Here is a 19,531-nt window from a genome sequence, read left to right as displayed (position 1 = left end):
ATTCAAGGTCAGGAGGGACAAGACTTAAGAGATGAGCTAGTTTTCCTCCTTACTTGAGCTAGAGTGGAATGCATGGAAATAATGTGTGATAAATTCTGTTTGTCTCATAGCTCTGGGGAGTGATCAAACAAGGATATCGATGTAAAGGTAAGATACAACTTTTGTGTTTTTTGCCCTGGTGCTCTCCTCTTTTTTTTTTTTTTTTTTTTTTTTTTTTTTTTGACGCATAGAAGTTCAACAGTTCACAACTTCTCAGCACAGCCCTAAGGCTCATCCCTACCTGGCTTCCCTACAGCACCCTGAGAGAGACTGTCACCCCATGGAAGACAGCAGTGCTTGGGTGACCAGTTACACAGTTCCTTTTCAGGGTGGGGAATGTCCAGCCCACAGGCCATATAAGGTTGGCAAAATCATTTGGTCTGGACCTGCTAAGGCAACCTCAGGCAGGACTCAAAATCCATCAATCTATAGAAGGTTAATAATTTTGTATGGACCACAAATGTTATAAATATCCAAATGGCCCTTGGCAGAAAAAAGATCCTCTCTCTGCCTTGGTTGCTCTGGAAATAGAAACAGCTACTCTTGAATAATCATTGGATTCCCAGTTAGAAGAACACAATCACTCCTGGACAAAAGATAAACCAAAAAAGCCTTTACCAAAAGTGTTTGTCAGCTCTCCTTGTACCAGTAGATATTTTGGGAAATAATTGTCCTTCCTGTGAGACAATTCAAGAGTGTACCAGAGGAGACCTTTTACTGCCGAGAAGAAAGATTAAGATCTAAAAGCTGACAGCTTCCAGAGGAACTCCTAGAGTAGGCCAGATGATCAGGACACCATCTGTTCCCTCCTAGAGAACAGGATGCTGCTTTTGATTCTGGAACTCCGACAAGGGCTTTGTAAAGATGGAGATACAAGGTTTAGCAAGTGGGAATGCCAGTCATTAGCAGTGTTAGGTGTCCTCACTGCAGAACATAGACATGTGACAAAAGTACCCCATGGAGAAAAACAGACTTCCTAACCAAAGTTGTCTTGTCCACAGACTGTGGGATGAACTGCCACAAACAATGCAAAGATCTAGTCGTGTTTGAGTGCAAAAAGCGAGCTAAGAACCCAGCAGCTCCCACAGAGAACAGCATTTCTGTGGGGCCAGTGTCCAACCTTTGCTCACTGGGAGCCAAAGATCTTCTCCACGGTAAGTAGGCACTGGGAATGTTCACCTCGGAAAGTGAAGCATGATGTTTTGCAGTAGAAGAGATTACCTCATGATTTGTTCTAACACTGTGGTCTCCTGCAATTCTAAGGGCATGCTCTGTTGCTTTTCATTTGCCTTCTTCATTTTTCTCCCAAAAAAGGTAAAATAAAAGATAACTATTTTATGGTGATTAGCACAATTTAAATATTATAGTACTTAAATAACAGTATACTTAGAATTTTGAGACTCACTTGGATAAATATTGAATGTTTATAATGGGATAAATTAAACTAGGATCCTTATAGCAGTTCCAGTGTTTGAACAGCTAGCATATATATTAGGTTACAAATGCCCATTACAGAACTTTTCAAAAAAGCCATTTTGATTCTATTAACTATAGAAAATTTAGGGGAAAAATACACTTTAATACAAAAATACAAATGAATTTAAAAATTTTTGTTTGTTTGACAGGCAGAGTTAGAGAGAAAGGTCTTCCTTCCGTTGGTTCACCCCCCAAATGGCTGCTACAGCTGGCGTGCTGCGCCGATCCAAAGCCAGGAGCTTCCTCCTGGTCCCTCATGTGGGTGCAGGGCCCAAGCACTTGGGCCATCCTCCACTGCCTTCCCGGGCCACAGCAGGAGCAGCCGGGACAGAATCCGGCGCCCCAACCAGGACTAGAACCTGGGGTGCCAGCGCCACAGGCGGAGGATTAGCCTAGTGAGCCGCGGCACCGACTGAATTTAAAAATTTTTATCTTATATAATCATTTTGTTTCCCAAACTTTGAGAAAGACTTCTCAAAGAGCCAATAATTACCAGTTAGTCTTGGAAAAACTGTGAACTTACACAGTCTGCGGTTTACCTTAAAGCCTACCACCCGCCCCAGATACATATGCTTATAATCTGCTTTTCCAGAAAATTACTAGGCTGGGTCCTGGGCAGAAGAGTTGGTGTAAGAAAGAAATCAGAGTAATGCATTAATTCTTTTCCCATCAGTATTCTGAGAGACACATCCACAGAGTTAAACCTTTCTTCTCAGTGAAGCTGTGACCACTGGGTCCTACAGAGTAGGTACCAGCTGATGGAGAGCATGTGTACACTTCCAAAGTGTAGCAGCCACTCAAATTACGTGTGGAACATTACTGTAATGACCCTGCTTCCACTTACTGGCAGGATCAGAAACCTCTAAACCTCTGTCACACAGAAAAAGATGCCCTTTACTCAGGGTGGAAAGTGGCCATGGCTTGGCCGCAGAGACCTTGAATTCCACCTTCTGTTCACCCCTCAATTGCGTACCTCCAAATGTGTCCTCTTTAGAACCATGGAAGTCCCCTAACAAGGAAGTCTCTGCTTTTCTGAGTTGGAATACTAAAGTGTCATGCATTTTCCCACAGCACCTGAGGAAGGACCCTTCGCATTTCCCAATGGGGAGGTTTTAGAGCACAGCGAGGAGAGCAAGGATCGAACCATCATGCTGATGGGAGTGTCCTCACAGAAGATTTCTGTGCGACTGAAAAGGACTGTTGCCCACAAGGCCACCCAGACGGAAGCGTTGCCTTGGAGTGGGAGTGAGGGTCCTTCTGGGCCCTTTGTGCTGTCTTCTCCAAGGAAGACAGCGCAGGATACTCTGTATGTGCTTCCCAGTCCCACATCTCCATGCCCCAGCCCAGTCTTGGTCAGAAAGAGGGCTTTTGTCAAGTGGGAGAATAAAGAATCCCTCATAAAATCCAAGGAGGAACTACGGCGACTAAGACTTCCAACCTACCAAGAGCTGGAACAGGTACCCTCTTCTTTTTCTTTTCTTCAGATTTCCTTAGAGACAGAGGGCTAAACCTAAACAGGGAAGAGCATGTGAACTGGAAATTCTGAAAATTCAAATCAGTTTAATTACTAGCAGGTTAAAGCAAAAAGTAGGAGGAATGAAAACTGGCTTTCTCACAAAGAATTCAGTGAGGGCCATGGTCTACATTACCCAAGAAGTAGAGGATATACAGGACTCCCTATCACCATGCTAGTGCCCATAGGCTAATGAGAGTAACCAGTTTCTATAGGTCACCTGTATATTTTCAGTCTGAATAGCTATTCACACATCAAGTTACCTTCACAAGAAGGCATTGTGGTCACAGTGCCTGGATATAATGTAAGAAGGAAAGATGCATTGAGGAAGGCAGAAGTAGAGAGCTGCCCACTCTACTCCAAGCCCAGATCCATGTAGACCAGGGTACAGACACACACTTCTCTTGACTTGAAACCAAGTGCCAGGCCTGCTGTGGTGAAACCTAGGGCCGGACAGGGCCCCCTTCCTCAGGCCAATACCTGCACTATACGCATCTGAATCCCCCTTAGCCAGGTAGACCAAGGGACTGCTCCACTACCCCACATCCAACCTCTTGACAGCTAAGCAGGACTCCAGCCACTAGGAGTGGGATGAGAAAGGGAGACTAGGATTTTGTCTTGAAGTTCAGCCCAGGCCTGCTGCAGAGAGAGCCCTATCCTAAGCCAGTGCTCTGACACACAGCCTCTAGATCTGCCTCAGCATCAGGTAAAGACTTTGTGTTTTGAGGGTTTTGTTTCAGCCTCCATCACTACCCAGGACTGGGAGACTCAGATGTTATTGAGCTTAGTAGCCAAGGGGCTGCCATCACCATAGACTACCCCAGCTTGGACAGGGGACTAGGGCACCAAAGTGAGCACAGGATTCCATCTTGGAACTGGTAGAAACATCAATAGGCAGACATCAATAGTCCCCAGGCCAGTGCCCGCAGACAGAACCTCTCCAACTTCTCTGGTCCCAAGTGAATACCCATGACTCCTGGCAATTGAACATGTATCTGGGCAAGCATCACTTGTAGTTTGCTGAAGTGGCCTTGACCTGCAAAGCAGTTGCTTATTAGGTATGATCTAGCTTTGTGGCCTAGGTGGTCACAGGACTAGTCAATCCATTCCTCCCTCATCCTCAGGCAGAATAGCACAAATAATTGTCTACTTGGGAATAGAGGAGGTAGAGAGTGCCAAGACATTGCACAGAAACTTGGATCTGGCAGCATGGGTACCCATGTGCCCCTGTCAGAACTTGGGCCAGTGCTACCTTGACCCTGATCCTGCTAATGCAGATACATAAGCGGCCCTCCAGCACTCTCAGCTAGTGTCGCCTGGCAACCTTGGATCATGTTCCATGGTATGCTACTGAGACCTACACACCCCTGCTGGGGATGAGAAGAGCACCCAACACTGGCACAGCCATTACCATACTACAATATCCAGTTCAGGAACCAAAGCCAGAATGGCCTGCCAAACCAACATGCAAAGATACATCTTCAGGAAAAAGCCTTTTACAACAAATTACAGGAAGTATGGAAAAAGCAAGGAATGAGAACATGATAGTGACAAAAGACTTTAAATGAATTTAAGAGAATGATACTCAGGATACTCAAAGAAATTCAATACAGTACAAAAAGTTAACAACACTATTGATATGTTTTCTTTTTAAAAATACATGATGAAATTCTCATATCTTAGAAGTGAAGAATTCAAAAATATAGTTGACAAAGGCTCAACAGCACAATGGATCAAACAAAATTAGGAGTAAACCTGAAGATAAGTCTTTTGAAATATTCCAGACTCCCCCAGCCGGAAAAAAAAAAAGGAAAATGGCCTTTGGGACACCATTGAACTACCAGATACATGAATTATGGGGACTGTAAGGGCAAAGAGAAGAGTAGGGCATAGAAAACTTAATACATGAAAAAGAAGGAAATGAATAACCCAGTACAGTCCTGTGAGTACACAGGACTCAAAAAGACAGGGCCAGAAAATATTTAAACTTTCAGAAGTACAACACAGAACTATAAAATCTGCAACAGCAGTCACACCATTAGATGGGCAGCACAGTTCTCAGCACAAACCTTATAGGCCAGGAGGAAATGGAATGTTATTTTGAAAGAAAAAAAATCTACCAACCAAAAATACTATACTCACCAAAGTTCTCCTCCACAAATGAAGGAGAAATTAAGACTTAGAAGACAAGCAAAAACAAAATTCATCATCAACAAATCAGTCTTAGAAAAGATGCTTAAGTGAGTCCTATATACAGAAACAAAGATAATGGCCATCATGAAAACTCTGAATGTCTAAGATCCACTAGAAAAAGAACAACAGATACCCAAACACAATAATTTTTTTAAATGACAGGACTGAAACTAAAATAAAATGGAGTAAATTTCCCAATTAAAACATACAGGCTGAAAAAAAGAAACCCAGCAATATGTACCTACAAGAAACCTCTCTTCACCACATAGGCAGAAAAAAAAAAAAAGATGGTCTATGCAAATAGAAACCAAAAGTGTAAGCCTAAGTAGTTATATAGATAAAACAGACTTTAAGACAAAAACTGTAAAGAGAGATAAAGGCTAATATATCAAGGAGTCAATTCAAGAAGATATGAAAATTATAAATTTATAGGCAATGCCAGAGAAACCAATTTTATAAAACAAATAATATTAGCTGTAACAGGAGAGATGAGCAGTAATACAGTAACAGTGACCCTACTTGCATCAACAGATTATCTAGGCCCAGGAAAAAAAAATGAATTAAATTATTATGTAGACCAAATGGACGCAACAAACATTTACAAAACATTTCATCCAGTAGCTGCAGAATATACATTCTTTTCTCCAGCAAGAATATTCTCTAGGATAGACCATGTATTGGGCAGAAAAATAAGTCTCAATAAACTAAAAAAAAAATCATATCATGTATCTTCTGATAATGAATACAGAAATCAGAAACCAACAACAGAAGAAACTGTAGTAAATATAGAAATACATGGAAACTATGCTTCTGAATGAATAATGGATAAATGAAGAAATTAAAAAGGGAAAACCAAAAAGCAGTACTAAGAGGAAGGTTAATAGTAAGCGTTTACATTAAAAAAAAAAAAAAAAAGATAACAGTGCATCTCAGTGACCTAGAAAAGCAAGAACAAAGCAAACCCAAGATTAGTAGCAGGAAATAATAAATTTCAGAGCAGGAATGATATGAGACCAAAAATAAATAAAAAGATGAATGAAATTAAGGGTTCTTTTAAAGTGATAAAATTAATGAACTTTAAATTAGACTAACCAATAAAAAAGGGAGCTGACTCAAAATCAGAGGGTCAAAAAGGAGGTATTACAACCAATGCCAATACTAAGGGTCAGAGGGTCCATTATGAACAGGTATATGTCAACAAATGAGAAACTCTAGAAGAAATGGGAACATTTCTGGATACATACAACAGAAACTAACCAAGACATATAAAACCTGAGATTAAATTTATAGTCAAAAGCCCAGGACTCATGTCTCCACTGGTGAACTCTACCAAACTTTCAATGAAAAGCTAACATGAATAATTCTCAAGATACTCCAAAAAGTTGAAAGGGAGGGAACCCTTCTAGCATTGTATGAGTCCACTATATGATTCAACTCCAAATCAACCAGACACAATAATGAAAAACTGCAGACCAATATTTCTGATGAACATATATGCAAAAATTCTCAACAAAATATTATCAAGTCACATCTAGTAATATCTCAAAATATATCATCATGATTAAGTGAGATTTAACCCTAGGATGGCTCAATGTATACAAATGAATAAACATAATACATCACATCAAAAGAATGAAGGATAAGAGCAGGCACTGTGGCTCAGCAGGATAAGCTACTACTTAGGATGCCCACATCCCATTTTGGAGTGCCTGGTTCTAGTCCCAGATACTCCATACATCTTCTTTATTAGAATTTGTTTGAAAAAAAAAAAGAGAGAGGAAGAGACAGAAGACACAAAACTTCCATCCACTGGTTCACTCCCCAAATGGTTGCAATAGCCAGGTTTGGGCCAGGCTGAAGCCAGGAGTCATCCTGGTCTCCCACAAGAGTATTAGGTGTCCAAGGACTTACGCCATCTAATACTGCTTTCTTCAGGCATATTAGCAGGAAGTTAGAGTGAAGCGGAAAAGCTGGGACTCGCACTCACATGGGATGCCATCTTCTTGCTAATGCCCCTGAGAGCAAGGATGATGGCCATAGCACTTGGGTTCTGGCCACCAATGTGGGAGATCAGGAGGATGGAGTTCCTGGCTTCAGCCTGGCCTAGCCCTAGCTGCTGCACATGGAACCCTCACAAAACGTGATTTCAACACAAAAACAGCATGGTTCTGGCATAAAATCAGATACATACCAATAGAATAGAGACCCTAGAAATGAATCTAAGTATCTACAGCCAACCGATATCTGACACAGGCACCAGAAATACACACTGAAGAAAGAGCACTCTCTTCAATGAATGGTGCAGGGAAGACTGGATACTCACATACAGCATTGGAATTTGCCCCAACACACACACACACACCCCCTCTCATGCTGCATACAGATTAACTCAAAATGGACCACAGATCCAAATGCAAGACCTGAAACTATGAAACTACTACCAAAAAAAAAAAAAAGTAGGAAAAATACTTACTTTGGTATAGGCCAGGGGTGGGGAATGTCTTGCCTTGCCAAGACACTGCAAGCACAACTTGAAATTCAATAAACTCTACGGCAGGCTAATTTTTAAGCTGACAATTCCGTATGGCTTCCAAATGATGTTATAAATATCCAGTGGGCCTTGGCAGAAAAAATGTTTCCCACCCCTGGTAGAGGCAATGATTTTTTTTTTTGCATAACATCCCAAAAGCTTAAAGCAAAAAACTAAAGACAAATGGGATTATATCAAGCTAAGAAGCTTCTGTACCCCAAAGGAAACAACAGTGAAAAGACAACTGACAGAATGGGAAAAAATATTTGTAAAGTATTCATGTGCCAGACTGTCCAGACTATATATAAACAACTGAAAGAATTTAACAACTAAATAACCCAGTAAAGACTTGGGTGGAGGATCTGAATGGACATTTCACAGAGTAAACACAAATATCCAACAAACATGAGGAAATGCTCAATAACATTAGCCATAGAGGAAATGTAAATCAAAACAGTAAGGTGCCATTTCATTCATTAGAATGACTGTTAAGCAAAATAACAAATGCATGTGAGGTTGTGCAGCGAAGAAAACTTACATACTGTTTACAGGAATATAAATTAGTACAGACTTTATAGGGTACGTAGGGTCTTCAAAACCCTAAAAAAAACTCTCCCACTTCTGGATATGTATCTGAAGAAAACAAAAGCAGAATATTAAGGAGATGCTTTCACTCCCATGTTCAACAGCACTTTTCACAATATCCAGGAAAGGGAATTAATCTAGGTGTCCATCTGTGGATGACCAGATAAATAAAATGTTGTCTAAGCAAATAATGGAATATTTTGTCATAAAAAAATGAAAATCTATGATTTGCAGTAAAATAGAACTAAAGGTTATTATGCTTAATAAAATAAGCCAGAAATAGAAAGTCAAATATCATATACACTAATCAGTCTGAATTTAGAATAGGGATTACTATAGATTGGGAAGGGTTGAGGGAGGAGGAATACAGGGATCTTAAGTATGAGGTAGTGAAATACAGTCACACAGAGGTACTAGGGTCTAGTATCCCCCAGGGGACAGTTGGGACAACTATTTCATAATAAATATTGCATAAATACTGTTCAAAAGAGAATAGCTGGTAGGATTCAAACGTAAAAAAAAAAAAAAGGAAATTAAAATGCTAATTCTGATTTTATCAGTTCACGCTATACACATGCTGACAATTCTGACAACTGCACATTTTCTCATTAAGAATGTCGAATATAACATGTTAATGAAAAAAATTTAAAAAGATAAACAGTCAATTTTTGTGGCTCATCACTGGAAATAACCCCCTTTTTATAAATGAGGGGTCTCTTACCTAACATTTCAGGGAATGTACTCATCTTCTATGCATATACAGGGTATTTCCAGCAGGTCTATGAAATAATGGCATTAAAAAGTTAATTTTGATGCAAAAATTTGGAAATCCATGCATAGGTTTTCCGTAATACATAATATCTACATACCTTTTGAAGATCCCTCACAAGCATCGATTTTAAACTGTTCTGCACCAAAATAAACTTTGAATTTCACTTTTCCATGTACTGTTTGAAATGTCCTTTTTTAAGTTCTAAGAGCAGCTAAACCAACAGTAGCAACCAAATGTACAGTTGAATACAGCATGGTTTATAAAGCAGTAACAACTAAGGCACCAAAAAGCCTCTTTTTTGATAGGCTTACAATGATTAGGTATCATATGGAGGCATTTCAAAAGACAAAACAAAATGTATCAAGAAAAGAATGAGTTGGGGAATATGGTGCCAAGGTTTGAGAGAAAAAGATGAAGAAGAAAAGATAGCCAAGTAGAAGATGGGAGCAGAAGAGTGAGCAGCTTTCATCCATGAACTACAGGTAGTTGTCTAAATACTCAAATCTGTAGGGTCAATTTTTAATGCACTTCTTTTCTGTTAAGAGTAGAAAAAACAGCTTACATGAAGCCTAGCTTAGACCTTTTGTTGTGGACTAATAATTTCTTAGCAATTACTGATAAGCCATTTTAGAGACAGAGAAACAAGGACATGTTAGTTTCAAGTTACTCTTTGCTTAAATGGGACAAATGCCTGTCTGCCTTTTTTCCAAAACATCAAAGTTTGTATTGTGTTCTTGGAGGCCTAGCAGTGCAAACATAAAATCAACATCCCCTTGGCTAAAATTCTGTATGCAATTCTACAGACTACAAAATGAAATGGCCCACAAGAACCTCAAGATTCCTTGTGTTGCCCTCATCATTGTATCTTCTCTGTCAGACTCCCAGGAATTGAATTAGAGAAACATCTGAAAAAAGTTAGATGACAACAGTGAAATCCTTCATTTGGTACCTGGAACAAAGAACATATTAGAAGGATATATGAAAAATGAGCAACAGGTTTTCTGGATGAAGGAAAAAGTATTTTTAAGATTTGCTTCAAAGAATCAAGTCAATCAGAAAGTAGCAAATCATGGATTACACAAAGTCCTTTTGTAGAAACTGCCAAATGCAACTCTTAAGAACAATGAAGGAAGCCTTGAAAAATGAACTCAATAGAATAAGAAATACCTTGTACTTAGAGGTAAATATTTCTATTTCTAGCCCCAGCTCACTCTTATGCCAGTTGTAAACTCTTAAGGCCTATTTGTCCTCTGTAAAATATAGGGCTGGGATATCATGCTAAGATTTGCTTCAAATCTTGAATTTTACATACTTTTGAAAAGGAACAATGTAGTTGGCAACAAAGCTGTGAAAACTGGGTGGCTGAAAAATTTCAGATGAGTTAGGCCAAGAGTAATTCTTACCCAGTAACACCAGACCCAGTAAATCTTTTCAGCCTCCCAGCTGTCTCTTTACATATATCTGTCAAACAGACCTAAAGGTCCAGAATTCACTGTGTACATTTTAGAGGAACAATGTGTCCCAATTTCTCAGTAAAATTCTTAAAATGATTTATCTCTGATTCAACAGTATTTAAAATAATATGTAATACATAAATACTAAAGTATTAATTCAGCACATTGAGTATATGCATACTGCTGAATCAGCATGGGACAAAGAAAAAGTAACTAAAGGCTCTTAGGGTTGGACATATCTGGGTTCCAATCTCTGGTATGATACTATATATATAAGGAGGAAGAGATATTGAGGAGAACTGAGATATTGAGTCTGCAATCAAGATATCTGTGAAGGTTACAGTCTAATCATCTAACAACACTCTCACATAGCAGGTACTTGACATGACCTAGTAGCTAATATATTACCTAGTAACTAATTAGGTAGTTCAGGTTGAGAAACAACCCATTGTATTACCAATTATTTAGACATTGCCTATACATTATTTCAGGGTAATCATCATAGTATAAGAACTCTGGAACCAAAAAATCAACAGAATGGAAATCCACTGATGGATCTATAATTAAATCTCTGCAAATCAGATCAACCAAACTCCAGTTTTAGGGATTGGATAAAATTCCTATCTTTCTCACCAAAAAGAAGTGAGTTTCAATGACTTGGGAACAGAAAACTTAAGATCAAATGAACAAAAACAGCTATTACAGAATTCTCAATCAGTGCTTTCATGGCTCAGAGACACTGTTTCTCCCAAGGCAAGAAGACCATCTGTTATATAACAGAGGTTTTGTTCTTACCCACCGACTGCCCAGGAATGATTTATTCTGCCTGCCGGCACCTCACATTTGATAGGACAACAAAAACTGTCTGCACATGCTCACTTGGTATTTAACTTGTTTGCTTATTTTTCACAGCAAAATAACTGTCTTGAAAACAGTTTTTAATTCTTGACCACAGTGAATAGGAGATGCCAATCAAGTAGGATACTCCCTGATGTAACTGATTTGCTATTCGTTGCTGCTTTATTAACATACTTCATTCTCTTTTTCCTTTAGGAAATCAATACCCTGAAAGCAGATAACGATGCTCTAAAGATCCAACTGAAGTACGCACAGAAGAAAATAGAATCCCTGCAGCTTGAAAAAAGCAGTCATGTCTTAGCTCAGATGGAGCAGAGTGATTGTTCTTAGCCCAGAAGCTCAAGGGACACAAACCTGTAAATGGGTACACTGCATCTCACTTCCTACACCGAGAGACCCAGGACACCTGACATTGACTGTCTTTTAAGACTTACTGTAAAAAGCAAAAGCCAGTTACTGTCCCCCCACAAACCTAAAAGACTCAATGTACAGGTGACTCAAAGGGGAAAGTGGAAGGAAGCAACACTTCAGGTGTTCTTACTACAAACCACCTTTCTGGGACTAACATCAAAAGTGTGATGAAACATGATGTAGCTTTTGAGAAGGCACTGACCATCTCATGTGGCTGCCTGGTAGATTCTTTCTCAAAACTAAAATCTCTGGAAAATGAATTTGCTTCCTCCCCAAGGTTTTCTGTGAACTGAGATTTACTTTCTTCCATCCAAAGCTTGCTTATAATGAAAAAGTATTCCTATTCCACGAGATTCATGTCCCCTAAATCCCAGCATTCTCTGTAAAACTGGTTCCTACTTTACTACCTCAGATCTAATCAGTTAGCCCCTTTTCCCTACCTTCCTCAATACATTCACACACCTGAGCATATCTACCTAGAAGTGAACCTCTAGAAACAAAGCCAAACGTTCTAGGGGCCTATTAAGCAACACGACATTATCCAATTGCAAATCAATTCACAGTTGTAGTCTAAAAGTTACTGTAAAATAAGTAATCAAATTAATGACCTGAAAACATAGCTGTTATCATCTCATATACTACTAGCCAATTAGTAAAGTAAACATACTACAAACATGTTTGTCCTTATTCTGCAGTGGATAGAATTAGGAAATTTATGCCTCTTTTAAAGAAAGTCTGTAAAGAATGTTTAATTCTTCATGTTCCATCTTTTTCTTTTGTTTCTGAAGTAAACTCTTTGAAGTTCTCTTTTCAAACAAAATTTGTGCTTAAACTGCCCTCACTATCAATACTGTTTAGAAATAAGCTAATTGAATCAGTGGCTTAAATAATAGCTGATACATGTACAAATGTATATAATATGTGTACATACAATATCAGGCATGCATATGGCTTGAAATTTTGTTTCTTTAGAAAATGTGAAAATGAATTGAACAACTTTTAGTCATTTACACAAATTCACAAAGTTCAGTTCTTATAAGATGGAGGAATCACATTGTAAAATTATATCATTTAGCAAAATCACAGTAACAGTCAACAGTTTTCTGTTACAAAGGTTAATGATAAACTGGTTCTTTCGGTTGCCTGTGCAGTTATTCAAAAACTCATTTTAGTTCTCTAAAAAAAAAAATCATCTGACCATTTTCTTTTTAGTAGGACTTAGCCTTCTTACTTGGAAAGTCTGGTACTGGGCTGACTTTTAATTAAAAAACAAGTTGACCAATTGCCAAGAATATAATCTTAGTTAAAAATTCCAAGCCAAAGCCAACAGCACCAAATTCTTGTAAGAATATAAAGCATATTATATCGTGTTGCTTACTTGGAGGGTTCAGACCACTGAATAAGTTTCTTTGATGAAAGACTAGTTTCCATTTGTTTATCTCTTTGTACTGAGTTTTAGTATACAGAACTACTTTGTAGTGATTCTTACATTTTAAAGAAGCATTTTACACACCAGTGTATCCTTTTCTAAATCCAAACTTAGAAATCCCCAAAACAAGATTCACCACTTTATATATAAACTTATACTAGCACTTTGTTATTTGCTTTATACAGAAAACATGAGTTTATGACAAATTTTAATATTTCATATTCTCCACTATTATTATTTTCCTCTAATATGGACCGAAGAGGGTATAGTCAGTCACTTTTAAACATAATCATAGAATACACATTTCTTCATTCATTTTATTCTCCATCCAAAAGAAGGGCCCCAGATTAATTTTATGTAAGCAACCTATAGGAATTCCAAAGTCCCATTAGTGAAATTAGTATGGCTAAAAAGTCTCAAGCACTGCAAAATGCATCACTAAAATGAGTAAGAGGCAGTAGTTTAGTAACAGATTTTGAAGTTTAGCAAGGGCTGAAGAAGTATAGTGGATAAATTATTATTATTTATATTGATCTAGAGACTTAGTGGAATCTAAGAAATAATGTGAAAGAAGTTTTTTGTTATCAAGCCAAGAATGTAAATTTGTGTCTCCCTCTGACTTAAGTTTGGGTAAATATTTCTCTGCCAAAAACAAGGACAAATCTTATTTTAATAGTGATGTCATCTGTCATTTTGTTAATGGACTTCCTTTTTTTATTGATCATTTGTGAATTTGTCTAAAGATGAATGCTGTAAACGAACTGCAAGAAAAAATGTACAGATTGTAAAGTTTTTTTTGATACTTAGTGTAAGTTTTCTTTGTGTAATATTTATATGATAAAAAGTCATTAGGATGCCTACAGTATGTCTTGCGTGTCTTCTACTTCATGAATATGTAGATAATTCACCTGGATTTGTACTATAATCCACAATTGAGACAACTTCCATATTCTGTTAACCAAACTGAGTTTCTTAGAAGGAGAAGCAGAGTAGCTAAACTATACAGTTATAGTTTTACACATCTTTTTACAACATAAAGTTAACAGTACAGAAATATTCAGCCTTTTCCCATCTTGTTCATAATGCCTAGAGTGACTTCCAAATGTTAAGTCTGTAAACACTAAAGACTGACTTGAAATTGTCATTTTTTCTGTGGCTTTCATCTTTAATTCCAGTTCCCTCTGACCAAATTAGCAAGTGAAGAGACATCTTGCAGCTTTGTTTAAAACTAGCAGAAGATGGTTCAGTCTAGTGTACGGATCGAAATACAGCCAATTCATTTTTGGTTATGATTATTGACGGTAATTAAAGATAACCACAGAATCCCCTTTATCCTCAATTTTTTTTTTAAATAAACAGACAAATGAAGAGGATCTGGGGGTGATTTTTCAATTTCCACTGTGGAACACATTCTGGTACATTTTGATAGGGGTCTACCATTTTGGCAATTAATACTTCACATACAACAATGAAGTCATAATGACAACCTGACCCTAAAGAAGATTAAACTGCCCTATATTCACCCCGATTCTGCATCCCAAAATATCTACCCTGTGCTGCTTACAAGGTATAGGTGGTATTATTGCTCAGAACATTTTTTTGCAACATACCTTTTTAAGGTTGTCCTCTTTTTGTCACAATTACAGGTAATAAAATGTTTTCGGTTTAACATTTTTTTTCTTCTGTTTTAATGAGGCAAGTTTTCCCTAATTTGTAGAACACAAGGAAATAGGTTCAATGCAAATGCCTACTTTCCCTTTTAATGAGAGTTCAAGAGTAATAATGAAGTGATCATGTATAGACAGGATATAGGAGAATACTTCAAAAAGTCTGTGGAAAGTGAAATTAACAGATTGTTTGTGGAAAAATTTTGAATCCATGTACACGAGGGTCTCTATTTTTCATAGTGTGCATTGTTATGGACTTTTCAAAGAATCCCTCAATGCATGGATTTCAAATTTTTTGTATCACTATAAACGTATTTCTTTTAATTCCAATTTTCTCCATGAATTTTTGAAGTATTCCGTACATGCTTTTGTGTCTGTACATTCTTTATATGGCAATGAACAAAGGTTATTTACTATTTTAATCCCAAACTTCTCAGTAAGATGCTGTCTGTATGTACTAACGGGGTTTCAGGGAATACACAGACAAGGAGAAGGAAAGAAAATGAGGTAAAAGGATAAAAGATGAAACTGAGAACCAGACAAAAAGAATAAAGAAGGAAGTACTGGGTAAAGTGTTAGATTTGAGAAGCAGTAAAGTGCCATCTTTATATTACACATTTATATAGTACACTCAATTTATAAAACATTTTCACATTATGCCTTTCACATTAAGGTCCCAAATCACTTTAATGACATTCCAGATATTGCTCAGCAAAGTGTCCTACAAAAGAAATTTTTACTGAAAGAAAATTATTAGGAAAACCCTACCTTAGAGGAAAGAATGTTATTAGCATCTCAACAATTTAGGTTTTCATTCAAATGAGGTTTATAGAAATGTGTAAACAGGAGTGGGTCTAGTTCCAACAAGATTGCAGGAGCAAATCTATAGTGATTGAAGTAGATAACCCAAACAACATTCCTATGAAAATACAAAGAAATCTTATAAAACTGATAAACTAATGTTGCTGCCGTATTTACCTTGTGGTGGTATTTAAACTTGTGGCAAAGAAGCTGAAAGTAGTTGTAAATTCTTTTTATATCAGCAACAAATGCCCCAAAAAGGAAATAAAGCAGAAATGTAGAAGTTTTAGATGAACTCTTTTTTTACATAGTAACTCTTAAAATATTTTACTGATGTAGTCTTACACTTACGTATTTTTAAAAGTTTTTTGCAGAGTTCATAGCTACTGAAAAAGTTGCTTTCTTAATTATGGAAAGGCTTTTTCTTCAACTATCACATAAAATTCTTTTCATTAAATATAAACACAAATACACCTGTTTACAAATAACCAAATAATTTTATGTTTTTCTATCGTTAACACCACTCCTTTAAATGGTTGGCTTGAAAATCACATGTCTAAGACTGAAGCATACATAACATTTACCTTTAAAATTTTAACATTTTAAGATTCCACCACAGAGTTCAACTGTAAAACAAAACAGGCCGGCGCTGCAGCTCACTAGGCTAATCCTCCACCTTGCGGTGCCGGCACACCGGGTTCTAGTCCCGGTCAGGGCGCCGCATTCTGTCCCTGTTGCCCCTCTTCCAGGCCAGCTCTCTGCTGTGGCCGGGGAGTGCAGTGGAGGATGGCCCAAGTGCTTGGGCCCTGCACCCCATGGGAGACCAGGAAAAGCACCTGGCTCCTGCCATCGGATCAGCACGGTGCACCGGCCGCAGCGCGCCGGCCGTGGCGGGCCATTGGAGGGTGAACCGGCAGCAAAGGAAGATCTTTCTCTCTGTCTCTCTGTCTCTCTCTCTCTCTCACTGTCCACTCTGCCTGTCAAAAAAAAAAAAAAAAAAAAAAAAACAACAACAACAACAACAAAAACTCCTGCCACAATCTGTCCTCTAGTAACAATTCATTCTTTTATCTGAGGAGTTGGTTATATCACAAGAAGTTATTATGCATATGTGTTGACCAGGAGCCCAGTCTGACATAGATTTTACAGTGGGATTGAAACAAATTTCTGTGACCAGTTCTTTTTCTCTAACCCTCTAGACTAGGAGAAAAAAACACTACTTGGCCTACCTCTTAAAACATTCAAAGTAGGCCCTCTATTAATTTTCAATAAATTGTATTTGTAGTTTATGAAACAGAGAAGGGGCAAGTACCTTATTCCTGACAAATGAGGACTAATCAATCCTTGAAAGCTAGCTAAGGTAATTTCAGCACCATTGGCCTGGTGTCATGACTGGAATTCACAAGTTGTATCCTTCGCTTCAACCACCAAACCACCTATGGCCATTCCACATCCCTGTGGTTCCCAAATCTAACTGTGAATCAGAACAGCCTTACCCCTGCTCTATGGAAGCTGTAAATTATTGCCTAAATCCTGTGTAAAACAGCTCGGCCTGACTTGTAATATTCAGATGTCCAAACTAATGATGAAGAGGCCAGTTTACAGGAATATTTTTCATACCATCATATAAAATTGGTACATGTCTTTGTCCTTTCAAAGTAATTTTGACATCAATCTTTTAATTCAAAAAATTGTTTTATTTTTGCTTCTACTTGAAAGGCAGAGAGAGAGCACACAACCTCCTGTCTGACAGTTCATTCTCCAAATACCTGGAACAGCCTGAGCTGCCCTACCAGGAGCACAGATCCCAATCTGAGTCTCCCTTGTGGGTGGCATGCAGCAAAGTACTTGAGCCATCACCTGCTGTCTCTGGGATGCACATTAGCAGGAAGCTGTATTGAAAGCGGAACCAAGACTTGAGCCAGGTTCTACGGGATGCAGGCATGAGCCAAACACTTGCCCCACTTCATTCTTTAGCTTCACTCTTTCAGTCAGATAAAATTACCAAGGTTTCAAATCTAATTGAAAAATAAATCAAATATACATGTTAAAAAGCAGATTTGGGAAGTGGGGGTCTGCAGACAATTAGCCTAGTGGTTAGGATGTCCATACAATCAGACTCCACATCAGAGTACCTGGGTCCAACTTTTAGTTCCAGACTGACTCCAGCCTCCTGCTGGAAGGCAGCAGTTACTCAAGTAGTTGAGTTCCTGTCACCCATGTGGAAAACCAGTTCTGCATTCCCAGCTCCTGGCTATGGCCCAGCCCAGCTGAGTCCAGTCCTGGCAGTTGCAGGCATCTGTAAAGTGAACCAGCAGATGAACGCTCTCTCTGTATCTCTCTAACTGTCAAATAAATAAGTCAGAAAAAAATAAAATAAAAAAGGTAGACTTGGGCTTCAATTAGTGGAATTTTAACAGAAAACTGGAAAGAGTCTCATACTGTAAAAGAAAACACAAACCACAACTACCACTTACTGAACACAATTATCAATCTGTCCCTTTCCTTATTTTGCAAAATAGAATTAGCAAATATAAAAGACATCCACAGGAATACAGATGAGGCAAGAGTCTATATTCCTTTTCATTACAGGCAGGGTCTTTCATGTGTCTCAAACCTCAACAAAATACAGGTAACAGTCTAAATTCAATCATGACAATAAAATACTTTCCATTTCCAAATTTGATGGTAATAAATATTTACACTTAAAAATTTTTTTCTTTTCTTTTTTTTAAAAAGATATAACATGCTCAAGGATACATAGAATATGGAAAAAATCATTGAGAGATCAACTGGTAGTATAAAACAATGTTCTTACATATTAACCAAATTCAACAATATTATCAGGGAGTCTAACCTCGTGTTCACTTCAAAGATGATATTCAAGTATGTTACTTAGAATACTATGCCTAATATATCTAACAAGAAAGTAAGCACTGCTATCTAATTCATGTAGTTTTTAGTACCTTCTATATCCTCCACCACCACCTCCTCCATATGGATCTCCATACCCTCTTCCACCATAGCCCCCTCTTCCACCATAGCCTCCTCTTCCACCATAATCTCCCCTCCCACCATAATCTCCCCTGCCTTGGAAACCACCTCTACCACCTCCTCCCCCACCTCCTCCTCCCCCCCACCCTCCACCCCCTCCTCCACCGCCTCCCCAACCTCCACCACCTCCCCAGCCACCTCTTCCACCCCCACCGCCTCCTCTACCACCACCTCCACCACCACCACCACCCCAACCACCCCTTCCGCCCCCTTCTTGTCTCTTTTGCCAAGGGGGCATTTCAGGTGGTGGTGGTTCAATTTCATTCGGCCGTCCTCCTCTGTCAGGCACCCTTCCCATCAGCACCTGTGTGAAGAAACACTTTCTTTCAGTTTCTAATATTTTAAAAGTTAAAATTTACATAAAGGTTACAAATGACATTAGTTACCGTTTCTAACAAAGAAAAAAGCCAAATATTTAAGGACAAGAATGGATCAGACATGGCAGCACAAATACTGGAAAAATAAATTATGTATGACAAATTCCTCAAATGTGGTACTATTTTAAAACAATCTAGGGGAGTATTTCTAAAGCTTAAGGACATGTTAATTTTATTTTAAGATTTATTTGTATTTGTTTGAAAGGCAGAATTACAGAGAGAGAGAGAGGGATAGACAGAAATCTCCCATCTGCTGGTTCACTCCCCTAACAGCCACAATGGCCAAGGCTGGGCCAGGAGTTTCTTCCAGGACTTCCACACAGGTGAATGGGCCCAAGAACTTGGACCATTTTCCGTTGTTCTCCCAGGCAC

The 19,531-nt window shown here is 38.4% G+C and overlaps 2 protein-coding genes across 4 annotated transcripts in view; one reads left to right on the top strand and one right to left on the bottom strand.

The window, feature by feature from the left end:
• The window catches only part of RASGRP1 (RAS guanyl releasing protein 1), a 77,049-nt gene extending 62,924 nt beyond the window's left edge, over nt 1-14,125 (top strand). Inside the window, exons 14-17 of the mRNA XM_002717988.6 lie at nt 111-147; nt 1,041-1,193; nt 2,587-2,972; nt 11,616-14,125. Coding sequence (XP_002718034.1) covers nt 111-147; nt 1,041-1,193; nt 2,587-2,972; nt 11,616-11,750 — 711 coding nt within the window. The 3' untranslated portion in view covers nt 11,751-14,125. The remainder of the gene's footprint in view (nt 1-110; nt 148-1,040; nt 1,194-2,586; nt 2,973-11,615) is intronic.
• A 1,377-nt stretch (nt 14,126-15,502) lies between these two features.
• Nucleotides 15,503-19,531, bottom strand: part of TSLIG3B (tRNA splicing ligase complex subunit 3B) — a 39,739-nt gene continuing 35,710 nt past the window's right edge. For 2 of the 3 annotated variants that reach the window (XM_008269228.5, XM_089310041.1), the window contains exon 8: nt 15,503-19,086. In XM_008269228.5, coding sequence (XP_008267450.3) covers nt 18,688-19,086 — 399 coding nt within the window. In that variant the 3' untranslated portion in view covers nt 15,503-18,687. The remainder of the gene's footprint in view (nt 19,087-19,531) is intronic. The other variant, XR_011380847.2, reaches the window with a different exon arrangement.

Source organism: Oryctolagus cuniculus, chromosome 12, assembly GCF_051225735.1.
Source record: "Oryctolagus cuniculus isolate XC-2025 breed Fujian yellow rabbit chromosome 12, ASM5122573v1, whole genome shotgun sequence".
NCBI classification, from domain to species: Eukaryota; Metazoa; Chordata; class Mammalia; order Lagomorpha; family Leporidae; genus Oryctolagus; species Oryctolagus cuniculus.
The sequence above is the reverse complement of the archived record's forward strand: the minus strand, read 5'-3'. Positions and strand labels throughout refer to the sequence as shown.